This window comes from Diuraphis noxia, unplaced genomic scaffold (assembly GCF_037042655.1).
Source record: "Diuraphis noxia isolate RWA-SAM2 unplaced genomic scaffold, SU_Dnox_SAM2 contig0006, whole genome shotgun sequence".
Taxonomy (NCBI): Eukaryota; Metazoa; Arthropoda; class Insecta; order Hemiptera; family Aphididae; genus Diuraphis; species Diuraphis noxia.
Genome location: NW_028301716.1, coordinates 1772024 through 1794072, shown reverse-complemented (window position 1 = coordinate 1794072; position 22049 = coordinate 1772024). Strand labels below are relative to the sequence as shown.

Genomic DNA, 22049 nt, shown 5'->3' with positions numbered 1-22049 from the left:
AGGTAATGCAATTCAAAAATATATAATATAAATAATATAATAATATAGTTATTAGTTACTATAACTTTAACTTGGCTTAGAATTATTTTATGAATGCAATTTTTCATCATTAATTTAAAATTTAAAATAATTAAGTCTAATCTAGTAGGTAGGTATCTATCCTCTATCTCATCATATTTATTAATATTTGATCTCCTTACCTAGTTTCATTTACCTATTTGCTTCTATTTCTCTGAATGTCTCACAAGAAATATTGTTGTTTATTATGGCTGTTAAAGCATTATCCACTGCAGGTCCAATCATGTGACGTTTTTAACTGTCTCATGACGTGCTTCGTTGAAATTTCCAATGTATGTACATTTCTTAAATAATCTGTTAACATTGAAATAAGACACTCAATTTGAGACGGATATATAGATGGTTTTCTTCCTTTCATATTTTTAGTTAAAAAATTTAAGCACAGAAAACGAATAATAAATAATTATAGGTAATGAAATACTACCAAATAACTACAAGTAACAACGTTAACGGTCGATAGTCAAATGTGAAATAATAGTTAAAAGTAAATATCAAAATCCCATAATTATATTCATTTATAAGACGCGTATAATATGCATAAAAGATTATTTTTAAAGCTACAATATACAAATGGCAAATACCATTATAATAAATGCGTATTGAAAATAAAGATTAATAATAAACTCTAATATATTTTCATTGTAACTAAAAATAGTTTATAGGGTACCATTCATCGTAACTTATAAGTACCAAATATACAACAATCATTCGATTTTTTTCATTTCTTTTTTATACATATTAAATTGATATAATAATTATTAGAGAGTCAATCGTAAAATAAAATAATATGATATTGTAAATTATTATTAAGTATTGAAATACGTAATTTAAACAATTTCACGATGTATTAGTATTTAAAATTAAATATTAATTTTCAAATACATTTATATTTCTTTTTAAGTAATCTTATTAAATAGGTATAATATCTTAATTTAAATAATTCTTTTAAATCACAATAAGGTTGTGAGTGTTCTAAATTACGTAGGTACTTAAAATACGTACTTTTAAAAATAAGTATCTGTACTTGAATATTATGTTTAAAAAGTACCTTTTACAAGATTGTCTAAAAGTTAGCTTATATAAAAAGATAGAAATGCATTAATCATTATTTATCGTACCATAAAGCAAATTTCTTAATTAAATACACATGTTAGGTCGTAGGACCATAAGTTGAGTAGCAAATATATATTTTTTAAACTATTTGGTTAACATTCAATTTCGGAAGAGGGCCTAAAAATTAGTATAAATTTGGGGGGGGGGGGTAATGCCAAAATGTATGAAACGCATTTTTTATTCGGACGGGTGGTCGTACGAATTCTGGAAAGGGACATACAAATTCATACAAATAGCATACTGAATGCTGACAAAAAAAATTTACGAAAATCACATGAGGAGGTGCTGGGATAAAGTTAAGCCACCTATTCTGCGCCTAAATGTATTGAATCTTTTGAAAAACAAGATTAGTGAAATGTAAAATGAAAGGCAAGTAAATTCTTGGGATTTCAAGAAAAATTCGTTGAAAATTGGGGTTTGCTGCTCAAACGCTCAAAGTCGGGCACAAAGCAGCACAAAGCAGCACAAATGTAGCACAAAACAGGCTAACTGCGGCAATTTATTTTATATACTCGTACCTAGCAAAGTTATTATATACTACTCATATATACCACCTTATGTAACGTATTAAATAAATGTTTATAAGTCGATGTATGTTTATTGGGAAGCAATGTATATACCAGTGACGTATATATATATATATATACCATTTTGAAATCCACGACGTACAAAAAACTGACAAAAAAAATTAGTGCAGAACTGGAATTTTCCGTCCATAAAAACTTTTTTCCATAGAACATAAGTATTTTTAATTGATGAGACATGTAAATATAATTATATTTGTTTTTTTTATCATTAATTAGCAAAAAGTTTTCATATTTGTTAGTTGTGAGCTTTCGGCCTTTTTTAGGGGTTTACTGACCAACCATCACGCAAGGGGAACATTTGTAAGATGACCCATAGACCGAAATGCGTGGTGTCCAGTGGGCACGTCGGTAGAATCTATGGTAGAATCTAATTATATAGATATACCGGATGATTCTTTTATCATTGAACATTCATTATTTCAAAAATTATTAATGTTTTTTGAAAATATTATTTCACTAAAAGGTGATGATAATGTACGGCAGTATTATTTCTTTACGATATAATGGTTTCGCGATATTTTAGTTGCGATATTTTGGTCACGCGATATTTTACTAAATATAGGATAATTTGAAAATATTAAAAAACTGTTCACAATGGTATGCGGATGGAACATTTAAATCTGCTCCGCCACTTTTTAATCAGTTTTTTGTAATTCACGGAAAATTAAATGATGGATCCATATTCCCATTGATATACAGTATAATGACTCACAGAACAGAACAAGCTTACGATATTTTGTTTAATTTTCTAGCTGATGAACTTGGAGAGTTTGAACCAGAGTCTATCATGACAGATTTCGAAATGGCTTCTAGAAAATCATACAGTAAGTGTTTTCCAACTACTAAACAACGGGGTTGCTACTTTCATCTAATGAAAGCTATTTGGAAAAAAATGCAAACAATTCCAGAAATATGCAAAAGTTGTACAAGGAAAATATAATTTTCTCTTCGAAAATTTGTTATTTTGCTTATCTGGCTTTTATACCGCCATCAGATGTTTGTGATGCTTATGAAAAAATATTAAAATTAGATTTTTTGTTAAAAATAATCAAATTATTTTTCCTTTCCTAACATACTTTGAGGAGACTTGGATTGATACTAAAAAACGAGGGCGAAGATATCCTCCGTTATTTCCTATACCTCTATAGAATATTTATGAGGCAATACAAAGTGACTGGGATAAAACAAATAACATTTGTGAAGGATTTAACAATGGATTTGCTCATTTACTTTCTGCTCAACATCCTTCAATCTATAAATTTATAAATGGTTTGAGACGTCAACAAATCCTAACGGAAATTAAAATAAGTCAAAGTATAGTAGGAAATCCAAATACGCCTAATAAAAAGAACAAGACAGTCAGTTGGGCTTAACGAGTAAAGAAAGTAATATCAGATTATCATAATCGAGAGTTTGAAGGTTATCTTCAAGGCATTTCATTGAATATATACTTCCATTAATTAATATACATATTTAATTTTTTTTTAATACTTATATCAATTTTACTAAATTATACATATTTAATCAATTGTCAATTGTCATTTTTATCAATTCTACTATATAATAATACAACAATATTATATGCTTGAAATATAATATTTATTTTATAATGAAATTACTGCTTTATTTCATGCTGGTGGTATATATATATATATACTAGCGATATTTATTCCATGCGATATAATGGTTTCGCGATATTTTACCAACGATATTTTGTCGGTGATTCTTCATACATCAGTGTCTTGCTTATATCCAGTACTGCAAGTCCTGTGAAGAAATTTTTTTTTTATAATTTTAAGTTAAGATTATAAATGTGCGTATAATACATGCCTAAATATATAAGTTTATCGAATTTTATGATTCTATTCTCCAATGTTATTGCACTCAAGTTTTCGTTATATGCCATTGCGTGTTTAAATGTTGTTTTTTTTATAAGTTTCTGTAATCTATCATCACTCGTAACCAATTCTAATTTTATCCTACGACGAACCTGTTCTATAGTCTTTCCTGTAAAGTACAACATTAGTATAAAATCTTTATCACACTAAATTTATACATACCAAAAATTGCATTGTTCATAAGCTTGAAGAAATCCTTCTCAAAATCATTCAAAGCTCTCTTCCTCATCTCCGTATTTAATTTAATGTATTCGGCTAGCCATGCTGACTGATTAAATTGTATTACTCTATGCACCTATAAAAAAGGAAAGTATTGTAGAAATGTGATAAAAAAAATTTAATTAAAAATTACTTTGTTAACTATCAATCCGTTTTTAATGGCTTGCTGTAGACTTCGATAATGAACAATATAATTCTTTTTCGTCTCGAAAGTAGCCATCAGTTTTGTCACTTTTGAACCTAAAGGTATGCCGTTTTGAGGTAGAAAAGGTAGATCGTTATGCAAGTCATGCAATTCTTCCGGATACGTCACGTCAACTTCATATATTCGACCGATATGGGATATATCGTCCAAATCGTTTAACCCGTTCAATGTGGGCTCAACCCAGTTGAAACCACCATATGGCATGTATTGTAACATGTCCGATTCCGTACAGTTATTACCTACAACATAATTAATATTAAAAGGAATTTACTTAAAAAATATAGGTCTATCTTTTACTCGCAGTCATGATATACCAGCCACGAATTTGGTTTTGTTGGGTCAAAATCAAGTGTCTTATAATTATTGGCCTTGGCATACCGCATGCTCGCCTGAACTAATCCACCACGTATACCTACAGAAAAAAATTTATTTATTTACTTTTTAACTTTAATTTTAATTTTAAATACTGACCATTTTCAAACATAACAACATATTGTAGTCAGTCAACAATTCCAACTTTATTGCAGTTTGCTTTAGCATAGCGTCAAAGCCATAGGGAGGCGCGGTAAAGTAGTATGCCGGGTCTAAATTGTATGCTTTTATACACACATCACGAAAATTTTCGAAAATGTCTGCCAGTAAAAGCACATCAATTTTCAAATACAAATCAGAATATTCGCCAAGTGTTCGACATCCAAAGTGATCCCAGACCTCGGTTGCAAACTGATATTCACTATCTTCAATGTTTTTTTCCGTCAATGGGCTATAAAAGTCTTCCTTTGGTGGTAAAGTTGTTTGCTCAAGCTTGGACTAGTTATCCGTATATTCATATGGGTATACCCCCTTTCGGGTAGGTAACCAATGGCATATCCTCGGCAGAAAAATGCTTAGATGTTTCACAGAATTTCGAAAAATCTGGCGTAAAAATATTTTTAGCTAAATTATCCAACTTTGTGGCCATAAACCTACACGTGTCTACAAATCGTATGGTAAACGATTTGCTAATATATTTTGAAAACGTTATAAATTTTTCCTCGCTATTAGGAATTACTTTTATTGTTTTTGCATCATATCCCAATTCAGTGACTATAAAATGAGTATCGTAATTAGTTAAATTATGAAAAAAACATGGAACGTATTTAGGCTGTTATAAACTAATATTATATTTAGAATAGAACATAATGTCTGCCTAAATTTTCCGGACAGGTGACAATGATCATGGACTTTCTCATTTTTATTAAGGATACATTTACAAAGATTACACTGATTATTTTCATTATGCCTACGTGTATCTTCATCACTAATACATATAGGAACATTTGTCTTTAATAACTCTTCAATTTTTAAACCTAGTTCTACAATACTATTTACAAAATGTCTTGCAACCTCCTCTCGATTACCACTACCGCGATAAATAACCGGTGAAGTCGGTATATTGAATTTTTCAATAAGCTCCAACGGTACGTCTTCAGATACCTTTACTACAAAACCATAACTCATAGGTTTATGCCTATTGCCTATATATTATTGTCGTATTCTCACCCCTGCGCTCATCGGTCTTTATTAGTAACGCCTCGAAATCTCCATAAATTGCGAAAGGGTGACGTTGTGAATTTCCCCACGCTTTAAATTCAAGCGTTGTGTCAGCTTCGGGCATAATGGGGGAAATAGGCTTATGCGACTCGCAAATAAGTTTATGCTGTCGGAGAGCTACAATGCGTCCTAATTGAAAAATAAAATATTTGTTTCAAAATAGAATATATGACAATATTTAAATATAATATATTATCCTAGACTGACAAATCATCTCCGTTCAGAATCGTTTTTCGTATACAATGATACCTATCATTGCATTCAAATCTAACCTACCCTAGTCAGACGTCCACCCCACCACCTAATGTACAGCAGAGCGATACCCACTTTCCCGCTTTTTTTTTTAATGATACGAAATAATAATTGTTTTATAACTAATGACATATTTTTTCATCATTCTAAAAATAAAATATAAATCAACTTAATTATATTATTTTTATATTTTTGAATACAATATTAAACATTCTAATATGAATATATTTTCTTTGGAGAAGCTAGAAAAAATTTAATGAGAAATTTGAAATTGTTTTTTCCTTACCAAGTCCATAATTCACGGATATATTTTCGACAACACGCAACGCAAATCATTTTCCACATCCAATCGATTTCTTTGTTTGCTTTTTATTTGCAAAAGTGTGGAAAAACCAGATTCACAAAAATACGTAGATAAAAATGAGATTAATGCATGGAGAGTTTTTTTTTGTCACTTTTGAATAAGAGTTAATCATTAATGGCCAAAATTCCATTAAAGATTCTTTATTAAATATGTCTTTTGAACTTGAATCCGTCTTAAGCTCCAAAATTTCATCCTGATATTCATCAGGAATTTTTTCAACTAAATGCTGTTTTAATTTCGTAGATTGCATAGAATCATTTGATAGAACTTTATTGCAAATAACATGAGGTTTCTTTTCTCCATTATTATTGATGGATGTAAATCCATATTGAACATAACTTTCGTTTTTTCGAACACATTTTACGCACGTATGTATCGACGGTAGTATTAGTACGACTCAACTGTCGTGTAAACGTGAAGTCGTGTCATATTTCCTATATTTGAATTCCATTATTCGTTATCAGAGGCTGACAGATAGCCAACGAATCAATATTAGATTAGATTATATAATAAATTTATACCTTTTAATATTACATTACCTGCATAGGTCAATCATTATAAAATATTCGTAAAATTGTTATCAATAGGCAACCGTCTGAAAAGTAATTTATTGTTTTCAGTGGCGGATCTTGGATTTTTTTATGGTGGGTGCTATTTTATTAATAATAATAGTCTTAAAAGTACCTACTTATAATGTACAATTTGCGGGGAATTAATAATTTGATACTTAAACGTAATCATGCAATATAAAAATTATAAACAATTTAACATATATTATTTTTTAATAATTAGGTACGATCCAGATCGTAAATTTTGACGAAAATACATTATATGGACACCCATTTTATGAAATGGACAGGAAGACTCCCGGGTTTTGGTGCCTTGCGGTTACAACCGCGGATCTCACGTTAGCACTGTGCGCTAGTCGAGAGCCGTGAAGGTTCACAACTGGCGTTCGATGGTTAAACTTACCTATATTGTGTACTTTTTGTAATCATTATGAAATAATATTGTTATGTTATTTTGCAATAAATAATTACTAGGGTTAGGATGTTTATGACTTTTGCATATTTTTTCTTTTAATCGTACACATTTTTATGAATAAATGCATATTTTGAAAAAAAACTGTAAATAAATGCATTTTTCGCTAAAAAATATCTTAAATATAATATAAATGATAAATCTCGATGCAAACCCATAGGTAGAAATTGTTGGTTTCACAACTAACGTTAACGAGAAAATATGAAATTTGTAGTTTATACCTACCTATTATTAACTTATCTTATAACTTTAAAGTCTAAGTTTGTTAATCATATTAACGATCTATAATCGCGATAGAGTGGTGATGCCGATATGATATTATACATTTTTAGCTTAGTATATAGTGTGACACGGGTTTAGGTAGACTGTGGTGTTACCGAATTATTTTAGTATACTGACGCGTGTTTTATTCTTACTAAAAATGCCAAAAGTTAAATGTTCCAGTACTGCTCGACTACACAAATTTGTTTCGGAGTTTGGCGAGGATGTCTTTTCAACGGATGGGTTAGTGATATTGTGTAAAATATGTGTAGTCAAAATTTCATCAGAAAAAAAATTTACATTAAAACAACACATCGCAAGCGGAAAACATGTAAGAGCGTTACAACGCAAGGAGACTCAAGACAAGGTTACAACACAGATATTTATCTCAGACACAAAAAAATCATCTTTCAATGAAGAACTTTGTCAAGTATTTTTATCAGCAAATATACCATTAAATAAATTAAATAACGTACAATTTCGAAGTTTTCTTGAAAAATATATTAAACACGACATACCAAATGAGTCCACGTTACGCAAAAATTATTTAAATCAATGTTACATTAATACAATGAATCAAATCAGACAATATGTTGGAAATAATCAAATATGGGTTTCAATTGATGAAAGTACGGTTATAGATGGACGATATGTTGGTAGTGTAATTATTGGAACATTGGAAGTTAATAAGCCCAGTAAAACTTTTTTACTGAATTCGGAAATTTTAAAAAAGACGAACCATTCGACAATTGTTCAATTATTTGAAAATTCTATGCTTTTATTATGGCCAGAAGGCATAAAGCGAGAAAATATTTTGCTTTTTGTATCTGACGCTGCATACATGATAAAAGCGGGAAAAATCATAAAAGTTTTGTACTCAAAATGTCAACATCTAACGTGTTTGGCACACGCGTTACACCGAGTCGCAGAAGAAATCAGAGCCAAATTTTCAGAAGTAAATGAACTTATATCAAATTGTAAAAAGATTTTTCTTAAATCACCTTATCGTATTCAACGTTCTAGAAATATTTTACCGGGAAATCCATTGCCCCCGGAACCTATTTTGACCAGGTGGGGCACATGGTTATCTGCAGTTAACTATTATTGTGAAAACTACGATGGCCTTAAATCAGTTATTTTTGAATTAAATTCTGAAGATGCAACTTGCATAGCAAAAGCTCAACGACTGTTTGAAAAATCAAATTTAGAAACCAACTTAATTTATATAAAAGCTAATTTTGGTTTTTTATCAATGGAAATAACTCGTTTAGAAACCAGCGGATTATTATTAACCGAATCTCTTAAAATTATACAGAACGTTGAACAATCATTGGAAAATGTTCCAAACCATGTCGGAGAAATTATTAAAAATAAAATGAAATGTGTTTTAAGCAAAAATCCGGATATCAAAATATTATTGAAAATTGCTGAAATACTTAATGAAAGTGAAACTTCAAAAGACAGTTTACCAGCTGGACTAACAGCAGATGAATTTGTATATTTTAAATATGCGCCCATCACGTCTGTTGATGTTGAACGAAGTTTTTCGGCTTACAAAAGTGTGTTATCTGATAATCGACGCATGTTTCTATTCAAAAACCTTAAAAAAACCCTTATCGTTCAAATCAACTTGAGTATGTAAAAAAAAAAATAACTAAAATTTAAATTCCAATCAATACACATTTTATGTATATTTGTATATTTTTAGTAAAAACAAAATTATATATTAATTTACTGTAAGTACCTATGTAAAATTTCAAAATCTCATATTTTTGTATATTTTTGTTCAAGTTAAAAGTTATAAAAATAGTTGTATATTAATTTAGAATACATTTTTGTTAAGTAATATAATTTTAAAATGGCATATTGAATGTTTTTAAGGGCATATTTTGATATTTATTGAGCATATTTGCATGCATTTTTTAATGCTTTTAAGGTCATAAACATCCTAACCCTAATAATTACATTACATCATATAATATTATAATTTATTACTAAACTACAACTATATTTTTCTATGAATAAAAATATAAACAAAATAATGTTGATTAACTTAAATAATAATTAATAAACTATAAGTTAGGTACCTATACATTTTTCTTCCTCATTAATTAATTTTACATGGCGATTGATTATGGTATTGACTGTTATATATCATATTATTTTTAAAACAAGCACATCATCTTGATTGGCAAAGAGTTTTTGCCTTACATGAATAAGACCAAAATTCTCGCCTTCCTGAAATACTTTTAATCATTTATTAAAATGTAAATTCAATATTTTTATCTACTAGTTGTGAAAATTGAGATGTTGATTTTTTCAAACATTCATTACTGAACCATCCTTTACTTAAACCGTATTTTGTTCCAAGTTTATGCAATCCTTTTTTAAAGTTATTATTTAAGTCAATCAATTAATTGTGTTGGTAATATTATTCTTCGTAGAAAAATATGGAAAAGTATACCTAGCTACAGTTTAGTTATAAATTATAATAGTATGATATAATATAATTATTTTTGAATTCTGGTTAGTGATTGAAGAACATTTGATGGGGGTTAAATTTTGACGTTTGGGTAATCCATTTTTATTTTTATTTATTTAACTCTGGTTGGTTTTTATATTCCTTATATTTTAAACTTTGATAACAGTGTATCCTCCAAAGTTTAGATTAAGTTAGGTTAGGTAAGTGCATGTTATTGCATTTTATAAACATGATGTTTTTTAAATATTTGGTAGTAATATTGGTTCATAATAGGTGTACGCGACCAACAATTTTAGGGCTATCCGAAGGACCACTCGATGACGTCCGAGAGCGAATTGAATAATAATACTGTTTTGCGGGGCGTAGGTAGGCAACTATAGAGCCGAAGCCTGATATCAATAGGATAGGCAATATGACGTGCACTACGACAACGACGACGTGGACAGGAGCTCATGTACAATTGAAAATAGGATGTGACAGTTTATTTATGGGCAGGGGTCTCTGTGATCGATGCGGTCTGGTGCAATGACCCCAGAACTCACAAAACCAGGGACAAAACTTAACTAAACTTAACCTATTGAAGACTTGAAGCAGATGAGGAGTCTGATGATTTGGACGACCTGGGCGGCCTCCCACACACCACGGCGAGTGCTGGCGGTCTTACGCAAAGGTGAACAGCACGATGCCCAGGCGAAGATGTCGTAATCGACGGGTATTCGGTATATAGGATTACGTACTAAGTCGACGTAGTGACAGTCACACACGACAAATCGGGTGATGAATAAAATAGCAAAAAAAACATCAATGATTTTACGCCTGAATGGCAAGACAAGTATAATGAACTTCGTATCGCATTGACAACGAATGAAAATAAGAAGTATAACAATATTAAAATAATAATTGATGTGATGATTGCGCTCAATGCGACTTACAATAAAAAAGAGCTCAACATAACTCTATACGACAAAACAACGCTACAGTAACGGAAAAGCAACAAACAACATAGACATACGGCAGAAGGCACGTAGACACGGCGACGCCAATAACACATAATAGTAATAATAATTACAGATAATAAGGGTGTTGGCCGCAGAATGTGGCAATAATAATAATAATAATAAATTGATAGGAACATATGGTAATAAAATAATAATCGTACGGCAAAAACCGACCATTAATTTAACACAGAGAACATATAAACAAAGAGAATAAATAATACACAGGCATAATGATTTGACAATTAAAACACAAAAGACGGAGTGGTGTGCGGAGAAGACGGGAAAGAGTGGACAGACCGATAAAGACAATCCTCGTTGCCGCGCGCCGCGCTCATTAGCATATCGCGATCATATTTTCAGCGCCAACAATAGGTATATAGAATAAAAATAAATTGTTTGAAAAAAACCAAAATTATTTAAAACAAAAAAGTATCGAAAATGCACCATATTAAAAGTAATTAAAACAGTATTCAATAGGTACTTGTTATAGTTTTTGAATACTTTTACTCAATAACAACATTTACTATAGCCTATATTTAGATATTCTCTTGACTTTTGTAAATACAAGTTTAATCCAGAGAAATATTATTTATAGATTAGACTATACTGTTATCGTAGTGAGGAATTTGGTTGGTTGGGGGGGGGGGGTTATGTTTTTAGCAAAATTTGTATGACTCATATAGTAACCTACCCCACAAAATATAAAATGTTAGCAGTAAAATAAGTTGTTTTTTTTTTTGGGGGGGGGGGGTATATTCCCCTCATTACCAATTAATTGTCCCACTGGACTATATCACTATAGGTTACACTTAAGAGTTGAGGATGAATAAAATACTCGATTTTAGACAGCAAAGATTATTATATTTTAAAATACTACAAATGACTACAAATTGACGAACACATGTTTCAATGACTAACTAAAAGTGTATATTTTAACAATAAACTACTTTATTGTTTATAATGATTAATAATTAAATCGTTTTAAAGCTATACTGCGACCAATTTCATTCCTGTGATCTACAATATAATATCGTTAAGTTGATAAAAGCAAACATTTTCGGGTATTCTATGAAGAATCAGTTGACCACATTTTAATATAATATTATACATCTTTTCATTTCGTTAAAAATTATTAGATATCTAAAAGATAAAGATTATAATTTATATGTTAGAGAAAAAAATAAACTTTTATGAATATAGGTAATAATATATAAAATTGCAATTGTACCTAATGAATTTAGCCAAATTAGATAAATATATCAAATGCTAAACAATGTTTTCAAGATAAAAACTAGTTTACAAATTGAAAATATTTTCCTATATATAGTTATTATTTACCTATGAATGTTTTTTTGTATATAATAATAATTAATGACAGTTAAAATTATAATAGGCTTACAATTTTAACTTCAAAAGTTTCACCGTATTATATGATCATTAATAATATAGGTTATGTAAGTAATCTTTTAATGTTTGATGTTATAATAAATCATGATATTTAATAATAGATTTTATACCATTTTAGCTAAGTACATTTATATTAAAAACATTTCAAATACATCAATTACTGGAATTTGGAAAAGCAAGATTTGATAAAATATCTCAATATCGTTGCATCTTTGTAATATTAATGAATTCATCAGTGTTTAAAATTTAAATACATGGTACTTTGTCAGAATGAGTTGACTTACATATATTTACCTATATTTTATCATGATAATCAAAATAGTTGGATAAAATTGTGCCTAATCTATTAAAATTTTGATAATTTCTGTTAATATTTTTACTATATTTGCACTATTGCGTTTATTGATACTTGTGCGTACCTACCGCCGACTCGTCGCGACTACCTTGATTTCGAACGCATATTATTTAATGCAACCTATTTTTAATACGTTTATTATAATAAAAACTATCCAATGCTAATGTCATTGTATTTATTGATAATATGTCAAATAAATAAAATAAAATATGCGATAATAGAAAATGTAAAATTTTTATGTTAGTATAATTTCCAAAATAGTTGTTTTCCAGAAGAGAGTTTCGCTTTGTGACCGTTCGAGCATATTCTTATTTGTGGTAAAATGTCTTTTTCTTGAAAAAAAGCTACGGCATCTTTTGTTAAGTTCCACAGATCCATTGCCAAATAATCGTAACTGTATAACAAGACTACTGTCTATTACCAGCGTGACAGCGTGGTTGTGACTAAATGTCTAAGTGTCCTAAAAGTTACTCAGCCAGTCTATAGGAAATTGCGATAAGTGCGATTATAACGACACTGGAAAAAATAGAATTAGAAATACAATCGCTTATAAAACGGGGTCGCTATAATAACCCATAATATGAGGTAGTCGCGATAACGCATATTATATTATGTGGCGCGCAGTAAGCGTGATAACGTACAAGTACCCATTTATTAATTAGATACCTACTTCAATTATGCAAATAATTCTTTTTATCATCAATTATTTTGATTTTGATTGAGTAATCATTAAATAAATAGTTATTGAAATTAATATTAAAAATATAAATATATATGTGGTAAAAATTTAAAAAGAGGTATAATGCTATTTTATTATATATTATAATTCATAACTAATGACAAATCTAAAATATCTTTGAGAATTCATCATCAAATAATTGTGTTTTAATTAAGCAATCTGATAAAAACAGTTCAAATGAGATAGTGTTTCAAATGAATTAGTATAATTCCGGTATAAGAAGGTTTAGTGTTATTTAATCTTTTAATTTTTAATTTCAAAATAAGAATCAACGGAATATATTTTAATCAGGAATTAGTTCATTGTATTAAGGAAAACAAAAATCTTTGCCAGACTCCGTTTTTTCTTGCACTTTTTTAGGACTTGTATCTATGGTGAAATTGTAATTTTGTTTATTTTAAATAGAAGCCGAGAATTGAGATGTGATAAATAATGAATATGAAATCATGATTTCAAATGAAATTGTACTGTAGTAAATTGTATATTTACATCGACTATTGGATGTTATTTTGTGTGAAACCCGGCAAATTTGTTAGTTAGTTATTATAAAACCTCATATCCCAATTAATGGTAGACGCACCAATCTATAGCCAAGGGTTTCTAAAAACTAAAATACATGTGGTTGAAAATGACACGTACGTAAAAGAATTTGTATTTCAAAATGGCGAATTGAGCTCTTTATGGGAAAATGTTTGTAGATTGTTATTTTATACTGTTGGAGGGTATAATTTAGAATTAATTATTTTACAGTATAATATTTTATGTACCCAAATAAGTAACGAATGTATTTTGTGTACTGAATGTTTTTTAGGGTAAGGATGACAAAGGATATGAAATTAGCAGGATATAAAATGTTTTGGGTGATAGATCTCCGGTAATTACTTAGAGTACTTGAAAGGGAGTGTATGTGAGGATATAGGATGCCGTTCATCCCAAAAGTCTATACAAGATGTAAGGATAGGAATGGTGATGCTGCTGTTTGGGGCGGACTATGTGACGGCTGCGATTGGGGTGGTCGGTATACGCGTCATAGTTGACAATTTTCCGGTGGTTGGCAAGAGCAGTAGTTGTGGTAGCAGCTTCAGTGGAGGTATTGGCAGTGGTGGTAATGGTGGTTGTGGTGAGTGCAGAGGTGACAGTGGAGGTTTCTGCGTCGTTTGAAGACGCAAAATTGGTGGCGGTGGATGTTACGTCGAATGCAGTAGTCACGGAAGCACTAGTCGTGGTGGCAGGGGCAGCGCCGTTGGCAGTTTTGGTAGGCAGAGACGACGGGGGCGACGGGATGAGGTTCCAGTGGTTGGTATCTTCACTTGAAACGGAGGACACGGGTGACGATGTATCAGATACTGTGTTTGTGGTAGCTGTTTCGGCGTCGGCGGCATATGTGCTGTTGTTGAGTGCGTCGGCAGATCCAGTAGAAGTGCTAATAGTAGTAAAAGCGGCCATGGCCAGTGGTGTCGAATGCCGCATGGTAACCATATTCTTACCATTTCTGTTTACGGAGCTAGAAAACGTGGTTGATAAGATCCTGGAGAATGGGATGACTGTGGGCTTGCGCACGTAATCACCGTCATCGCTGATTGGCAATTCCGGTAAATCGATTTTCTTGTACACGTGAATCGGCGGCTCGGTTGTCTGGCTGTTTTTCATGGTGGTCACATCTCCATCCATAAATTTGGCGTATGACCGCAATGTTTTTAGTGGGATGCTAGTAGAGCTGGTGGCCGAGCTGGAGACTACAGTGTATGGTATTTTAGCTACGACAGTCGTGATTGCTGCCAGCGTTGACGTGGTTGGCCGGCGAACGTTGGCTCGACGGATGTCTCCGGGCTCGGCAGTCAATATTTTGGCCACAGTGTGTATCTTCTCGGTGGTCGTAAACTGTGCAGTTGGACGGCTCTTAGGCAGGGTAGTCGTAGTGGCGTAGACAGGCGCATTGTTGTTGGTGTTAGAAGTGGTGTTAGAGACAGAGTTTCCACGTTGAAGATGATGATGACTTTTACTGGTAGATGTCGGTTGGCCGCCAACGGTTATCGCAATGCGGCCAGTTGTGCCGGTTTTCGTGGCCGAGGGGGTCGCTTTATTTACTACAGTCGCGTGTGTCGTAATGTGAGACGCCGTGGTGTAGGTGGCCGAACCGGTGTGAGTCGTGGTCTCAGTAGCGGTTACAATGGGTGACGGTGTTATCGTCTTTGTTTGTTTCATAATCATTGTCGATGAAATTTGCGGTTTGTTTTTTGGTGTGGTGCTAGTAGTGCTGGTTAAAGAGTTCGTGCTGGACACGGAGCTGGCGGAGCTAGAGCTTGTTCTGGTACTAGTGCGAGTGCTAGTTTCAGGGCTAGTGCTAGCACTAATGCTACTTACACCCGTGCTGGTGGTTTTGACCTGGCCACCGATAAACGCTGAATCAATGCCATTAGTGTCAAAACTTCCTCGGCCCGAAGAATTAATTGGTTCTTGGGCGATCGACATCTCTTGTGGTAAGTTGATGATGCCACCACTACCGCGTCCCATCACTTTAGATATTGACTGAAACGTTTCGTCGTTGTACTGAGCAATCGTGGCCATCTCGATGGCGTAGTCTTCAACGTCTGAAAACGAATTGCGTATTAATTAAGTAACAATTAATATTTTCATTTAAACAGTTTAATGATCAATAATAGTTTTAATTAAAAGTATGATATTGTTGTAAATTGTACGTGTATTAAAAAAATCATTTTATTAAAACATTGTCAGAATAAGTGTATTCCAAATGAGAGTGTGTGAGTTACACTCTGGGGAAGTAAAACTTCTTTCGTAAGTACTGGGTCCGTTAAATCATAAGTGAGATAGGGAAGGAGTGAAAAAAATCAGTACGAAAAAAAACATAAAATACACGCTGAATAACATTTAACCATTCAAGCGATTTCTGTCGCAGTCATACACACGCATTCATACACCGTTTCATTTTTTAGTGACGTTTCATTTATCGTGACGATTTTTTTCTCCATCTATACCTCAAGAAAGAAGTTTTACTTAAAAAATAAAATAAAAATAGATTTAAAGAATATTTTAAACATTATAGGAATCAGTTAACCGTTTCATGCTCGTATTTTGCAAAAACAATAAAAATGTCCAAGGTTATTATATTTTTCAACGACGAAAAAGTTAATTTTTACATTAATTAACTTACATTTAAAATTTGTTATTAAATAATTCCTATTATTTATTTATTATTACTTTTTTTTGTCAAGGACATTACTTCAGAATTTGAGTTATAAAAATATTTTGTAATGATCAAAATTACTTATTACTTTCAAAAAGTTTTTAAAGACCTCAGCAATTTCTTTGTCTACTAAATAATTTGAATTAAAATATGAAATAATAAAAAATACTTAATTAAGAATAAAAGAAAATATTGATTGTACAATGCATTATTATTTATTTATGTTTAATGACAAATCATTTTCCAAAGAAATAATTTAAATTTGTAACTTCTTGTCAAATAAATATTTAAAAAATGTTGGATGCTATGAGAATATCGTACTTACGTATATAGTTATTATAAATTGGTTCTTAAAATTTATTGAAATAAAATAACGAATGTTTTAAGTAATTTTACTACAAAAAGTAACTTTAATTAGGTACTTAAAAATTACTCACATTAAACAGTAGTTAAATTACTATTGAATTACTTTATAAGTATTTTGTTACAGTGACTAATAACTTAGGTTGAAATGATCAGTTATTCCTCAATACTGGCCTTTTTCTTATATTTGTCTTAATAATATATTAAATTAAAATTTGCAGTTTTTAATTTGATACATGCGTTACTAATTATGTGAGAAAGAAAAAATGATTTTTGTTTGTGTTTTTCCGAGTTGTATAAGATGGAACGCAAATAATGATATTACTATTTTGTGTCATGAATCCATCACTTAATTAACCATCACGGATTTGAACAAGCAAAACTAACAATCAAATTGTCGGTGTCTCTAGAATTGACAGTGACATTAACGTGTTTTGTCTAGAATTGACAAAACCTAGTTTGATTTGATTTCATACCAAATCACGTCAAATTTTAAAATTTCTTACATATCTATGTACTGTATATTTTATTTTTATGATTTATAAAATAATATATATATATTATATATATGGTTTTGCATTATAAGAAAGTTTAGGACAAAAAGGTCTTAAATATTAATTAATATTTGTTTTAATGTATTGTATAGTATAATACTGTAATGAAATAATTAATAAATGAAATGTGTGATTTTAAAGAAAAAAATATTTAAATAGTATTACTGTTTTAATTTTTAATGGAATTATACAAAGTGATTACTTATCATAAAATTTAGTACATTTTTTGTGCGTAAAATATTATTTTAAATGTATATATTTTTCTCAATGATGGAACATTGTACGAATGTTAAAAAAAATGCGAATAGGTATCTAAATATTTAATGAATTTCAGTAGGAAATTATTTTAATTACCTACTTTTATAGTTCATAATAATATGTGGTATGGGTACCTAACTGAGAAGTATAATAATAAATAACATTTGTAACCAAAATAAGTTAAGTATATTTATTGGGAGATGGTAAACTGCGGCAAAAAAAAAAATTTACATTATACAATCTGCGACAAAACCGATAAAACACATTATACAAACTGCGGCAATTTATTTTATATACTCGTACCTCCCAAAGTCAGTGGCATATTTACGGGGGAGGGGGGGTTCGGGTTCAAACCCCCCAAGAACAAAAAAAAAAGTTACTATTATTACGGGTTTTCTAATAATAGTTTTACGATGTAGATAGACTGTCTATAATATAGCTATCTAAAATTTGACAAATTAACTGATATTCTAATTGATGTAATTATCCTAAAAATTAATTTTACTAAAATTGTGACATTTTTTTAGTCATAAAATTATATTGTTTGTATTCATTCTATCTCTTGTTATTCCTTGTTTCAAAGTAAGATGAAAGAAATAAGCTTTATTATATGAGTTTTTAAAATTTTAAACACCCCCCCATCCAAAAAAAAAAAAAATTATTGAAAATACGCCACTGTCCAAAATTATTATATACTACTTATATATACCTATGTAACTTATTAAATAAATGTTTATAAGTCGATGTATGTTTATTGGGGAGCAATGTATATACCAGTGATGTACGAGTATATATATACCATTTTGAAATCCACGCCGTACAAAAAACTGATAAAAAAAATTAGTACAGAACTGGAATGTTCCGTTCATAAAAACTTTTTCCATAGAACATTAGTATTTTAAATTGATGAGACATGTAAATATAATTATATTCGTTTCCTTATCATTAATTAGCAAAAAGTTTTCATTTTTGTTAGTCATAATATTCATATTTATTAGTGCTTCGTGTACCTACTTCATTAATATCCTTGGGAAGTGGTGGGTGATATTTAGTTTTTTTATTATATAAATTTCTACGAATATATCATTAGTCATTAATTGTGTATCATTTCCTAAACAACGAAGTTCTTTTCTAATTATTTTAGATGACATATTATTGTTTATATTGCTTTCAGACATTTTTCGTTTGATATTATTACTTATGGCTTGGCTGATTCGTGACTATGGTCCAAAACTGATTTTTCTTGTAGTAGAGTTTTATTCTTGTTGAAGACCAATTTGGCTTTGCATTTTGTATTAGTGCATTCCCATGGTTTATTACCACTTATCTTCACTTCATATTTAAATTTGAATTTAAAATTATTTAACACTGTTAATTCTTTACCATTCTGGTTGAACATTGTTGTAAATTCCATGACGTTGAACAAAATATTAAACTTTAAACCATAGGCGTGCGCAAGGGGGGTGCAGGGTATGCAACTGCACCCCCAGCGAGTTCAGCTTAGTAATGGATGGATAGATAAAAATAATATTTTTTAAGTTTATGTTTTTTTTCAAACCCGCGGTCACACGACTCACACGAGAGTGCTGGTAATTGGTATTACGATTTAGGGATTGGGGTACAAAACACGATTAATCGTTTTCCGTTATCGTGTTGTGATAGCCGATAGATAGTACTGATAGTAGCTATCATAAAGCAGCTATACTAAAAGTTATTTATAACTTCTGAATTGCTGCTGTGAATTGTGATTATACGACAATGACTGTTGTTGTTTACGATAAGATATAATAATCCTTGGCAGTATAGTGCAAAATAATAATTTTATAGTATATGTCGTGTATTCACGTGTGTGATAAATTTGTTGATTTAATTTTATTGATTTAATATATTATTATATTAACTATAAATATTAAATACGTTTAGCAGGTCAATAGTATATTACTATACTACTAATAGTATATTTTAAAATGTTACGAAAAACAAAGTCAACAACCTTGTATACCTTTTTTAAGCCTTCGTCGCCAAAACAAACAAAAACTGGTAAGTTATATTTGAACTTATATCAGAATTAAAAATTTAAACTTCAAATTAAAATACCTGCTTACTTTTTTTTTATGTTTTTGTACTAAAAAATCATTATTTTATCTTAATAAATCAAATGTTATACTCATTTTTAATGCCTTAAATTCTGCAAATTAAATATCAATGTTACTTGGTGCAAGTTAAAAAAACAAGTATAGCTAAAAATTTTTTCATTTTCATTTTAGATGTAAATGAAAAAAATCTGCTTATTAATGACACTAATGACTCTGAAAATTATTCATTGACTTCAGGTAAGAATTATCAAATAATATTTCATTAGATTTGCTTACAGCTTAGATAAAAGTTAATTTAATTTTTATTTTTATAGAATTGTTCATGCATGATTAAATATTTATTTAGATTATGTATACAAAATATGAACGTTTAGGAAATTAATAATATTGATCCTAATTTATTTTATTTGAACTTACATCAGGGTTAAAATTGATTTTTGTAGAGCAAGAATTGGCATCACAAATCAATCCAGACGATATAATTGATGAATTCAAGTCTATGTACCCAGGTACACGTCGTCTTGAACTATAGAATTATAGTTATTATGTAATTACGATTACTGTATTGAATTATAATTAAATTATATAATGTATACAATTATTATTAATTTTTTTTTTTTTTTTTATTAATCCTGACCCGAATTGTTATGTGGCTAGGTAGGTAACATACTGAAATGTTCAATCTATTTTTACTATGCACCCTCATCAAAAATGTCCTGCGCACGCCTTTGCTTTAAACTACTTCTACTGATACTAGTAAGCAGGTACTAACTAGTATTATCAAACGCAAAGAAGCCGATATATAGTATGTTTCGTTAAACTTAAAAATACATTTGGATTTACCTTACCAATTTGTAAGAAAGATAAATAAACATAACTTAGGAAATTAATTAAACGATACGCATAATTCTGGTAGGTATATAAAATAAATTGCCACAGTTTGTATAATGTGTCTTATCGGTTTTGTCGCAGATTGTATAATGTTAAATTTCTTTTGCTGCAGTGTACAATCGACTTTTAGAAAAAGGTTAATTTTGCCGCAGTTTACATACAGCCTATTTATTTTGGCTAATTGACCTTACGATTGAAATATTACCTGATTCTGAGCTTGATGTCGTTGTTTTTAACTTAATATCAACTATTTCAGGTTTGGCAGGTTTAAATAACGTCTTCAGTGGTTTATTAGAATTAGTACAGCTTAATTTTTCGATTATTTCTGATTGTTTCTAAAAAATATAAAAGTTAGATTTAGTAAATACATCGTGTGTAATGTTGTACATAAAAATGTACAAAAACAAATGTTTGGTACATTGGAATTGATTTGGTTAATATATGTGGATAAAATAATAATAATAATATAAAACTAACTAGCTAGGGTGCTAGGGAAAGCACTAAACATAAATTAAAATTAAGTTATTTAATAGAAATCTAATAAGTAAACTAATAGGGAAAAAATGTTTAGGTTTCTATCTGTAATATTTTTTATTTTTTTCATTTAATTATATTACATTTCATACAAATATGATTCAAACGTTCCTATTGAGAACACCTTATATTTAATGACATTTGTAAAGATAATAATATTTTTTGTATTTCATTTAGACACAAGGAGGAGCGCATGATGAATGTCTTATATTATGTTACACACTAAATGTTTTATAGTAAAGGATTAATGGTAGATTATCATCATTTGAAAAAAAAAATCAAAAGATAATTTTTAATGTTAAGTAGTAAGAAAGTGATAAGTTATTACAGCAGTATTATTTTTATATTCTGAATTTTATTCACTTGGTGTAAAACAAAACATTACTGCAAAAACAATGAAATTAAGCTAATTATTAAACTACATATTACCTATACTTTACAATGGTTACTCGTCCGATACTTAGTATTTATTATGAGTTATGACATAATAAATACTAGGTATATTCTACAATATTGTATTATGTGCACTGTTTACGTAAAGTTATAAATTTGATAA

General features: G+C 29.9%; 3 protein-coding genes and 2 pseudogenes across 3 annotated transcripts in view; 2 read left to right on the top strand and 3 right to left on the bottom strand.

Moving 5' to 3' along the window:
- Positions 1-2346: 2346 nt before the first annotated feature.
- Positions 2347-3238, top strand: LOC149054488 (uncharacterized; annotated as a pseudogene).
- A 326-nt stretch (positions 3239-3564) lies between these two features.
- LOC149054487 (uncharacterized) lies at positions 3565-5430 on the bottom strand. The gene is made up of 5 exons (XM_089230042.1): positions 4572-5430; positions 4398-4512; positions 4029-4339; positions 3839-3971; positions 3565-3785 (listed from the first exon to the last, which is right to left on the bottom strand). The coding sequence occupies exons 2-5, from the start codon at positions 4474-4476 to the stop codon at positions 3565-3567; spliced, it is 744 nt and encodes a 247-aa protein (XP_089086168.1). The 5' UTR covers positions 4477-4512; positions 4572-5430.
- A 2275-nt stretch (positions 5431-7705) lies between these two features.
- Positions 7706-9253, top strand: LOC149054486 (uncharacterized). Its single transcript, XM_089230041.1, has one exon. The coding sequence runs from the start codon at positions 7772-7774 to the stop codon at positions 9251-9253; it is 1482 nt and encodes a 493-aa protein (XP_089086167.1). The 5' UTR covers positions 7706-7771.
- Positions 9254-11930: 2677 nt separating this feature from the next.
- LOC107164530 (uncharacterized) overlaps positions 11931-22049 on the bottom strand; it is a 319058-nt gene continuing 308939 nt past the window's right edge. Inside the window, exons 6-7 of the mRNA XM_089229966.1 lie at positions 21165-21294; positions 11931-16183 (exon numbers count right to left, since the gene is read on the bottom strand). Coding sequence (XP_089086092.1) covers positions 14520-16183; positions 21165-21294 — 1794 coding nt within the window. The 3' untranslated portion in view covers positions 11931-14519. The remainder of the gene's footprint in view (positions 16184-21164; positions 21295-22049) is intronic.
- LOC149054485 (uncharacterized) lies at positions 18672-19386 on the bottom strand (annotated as a pseudogene).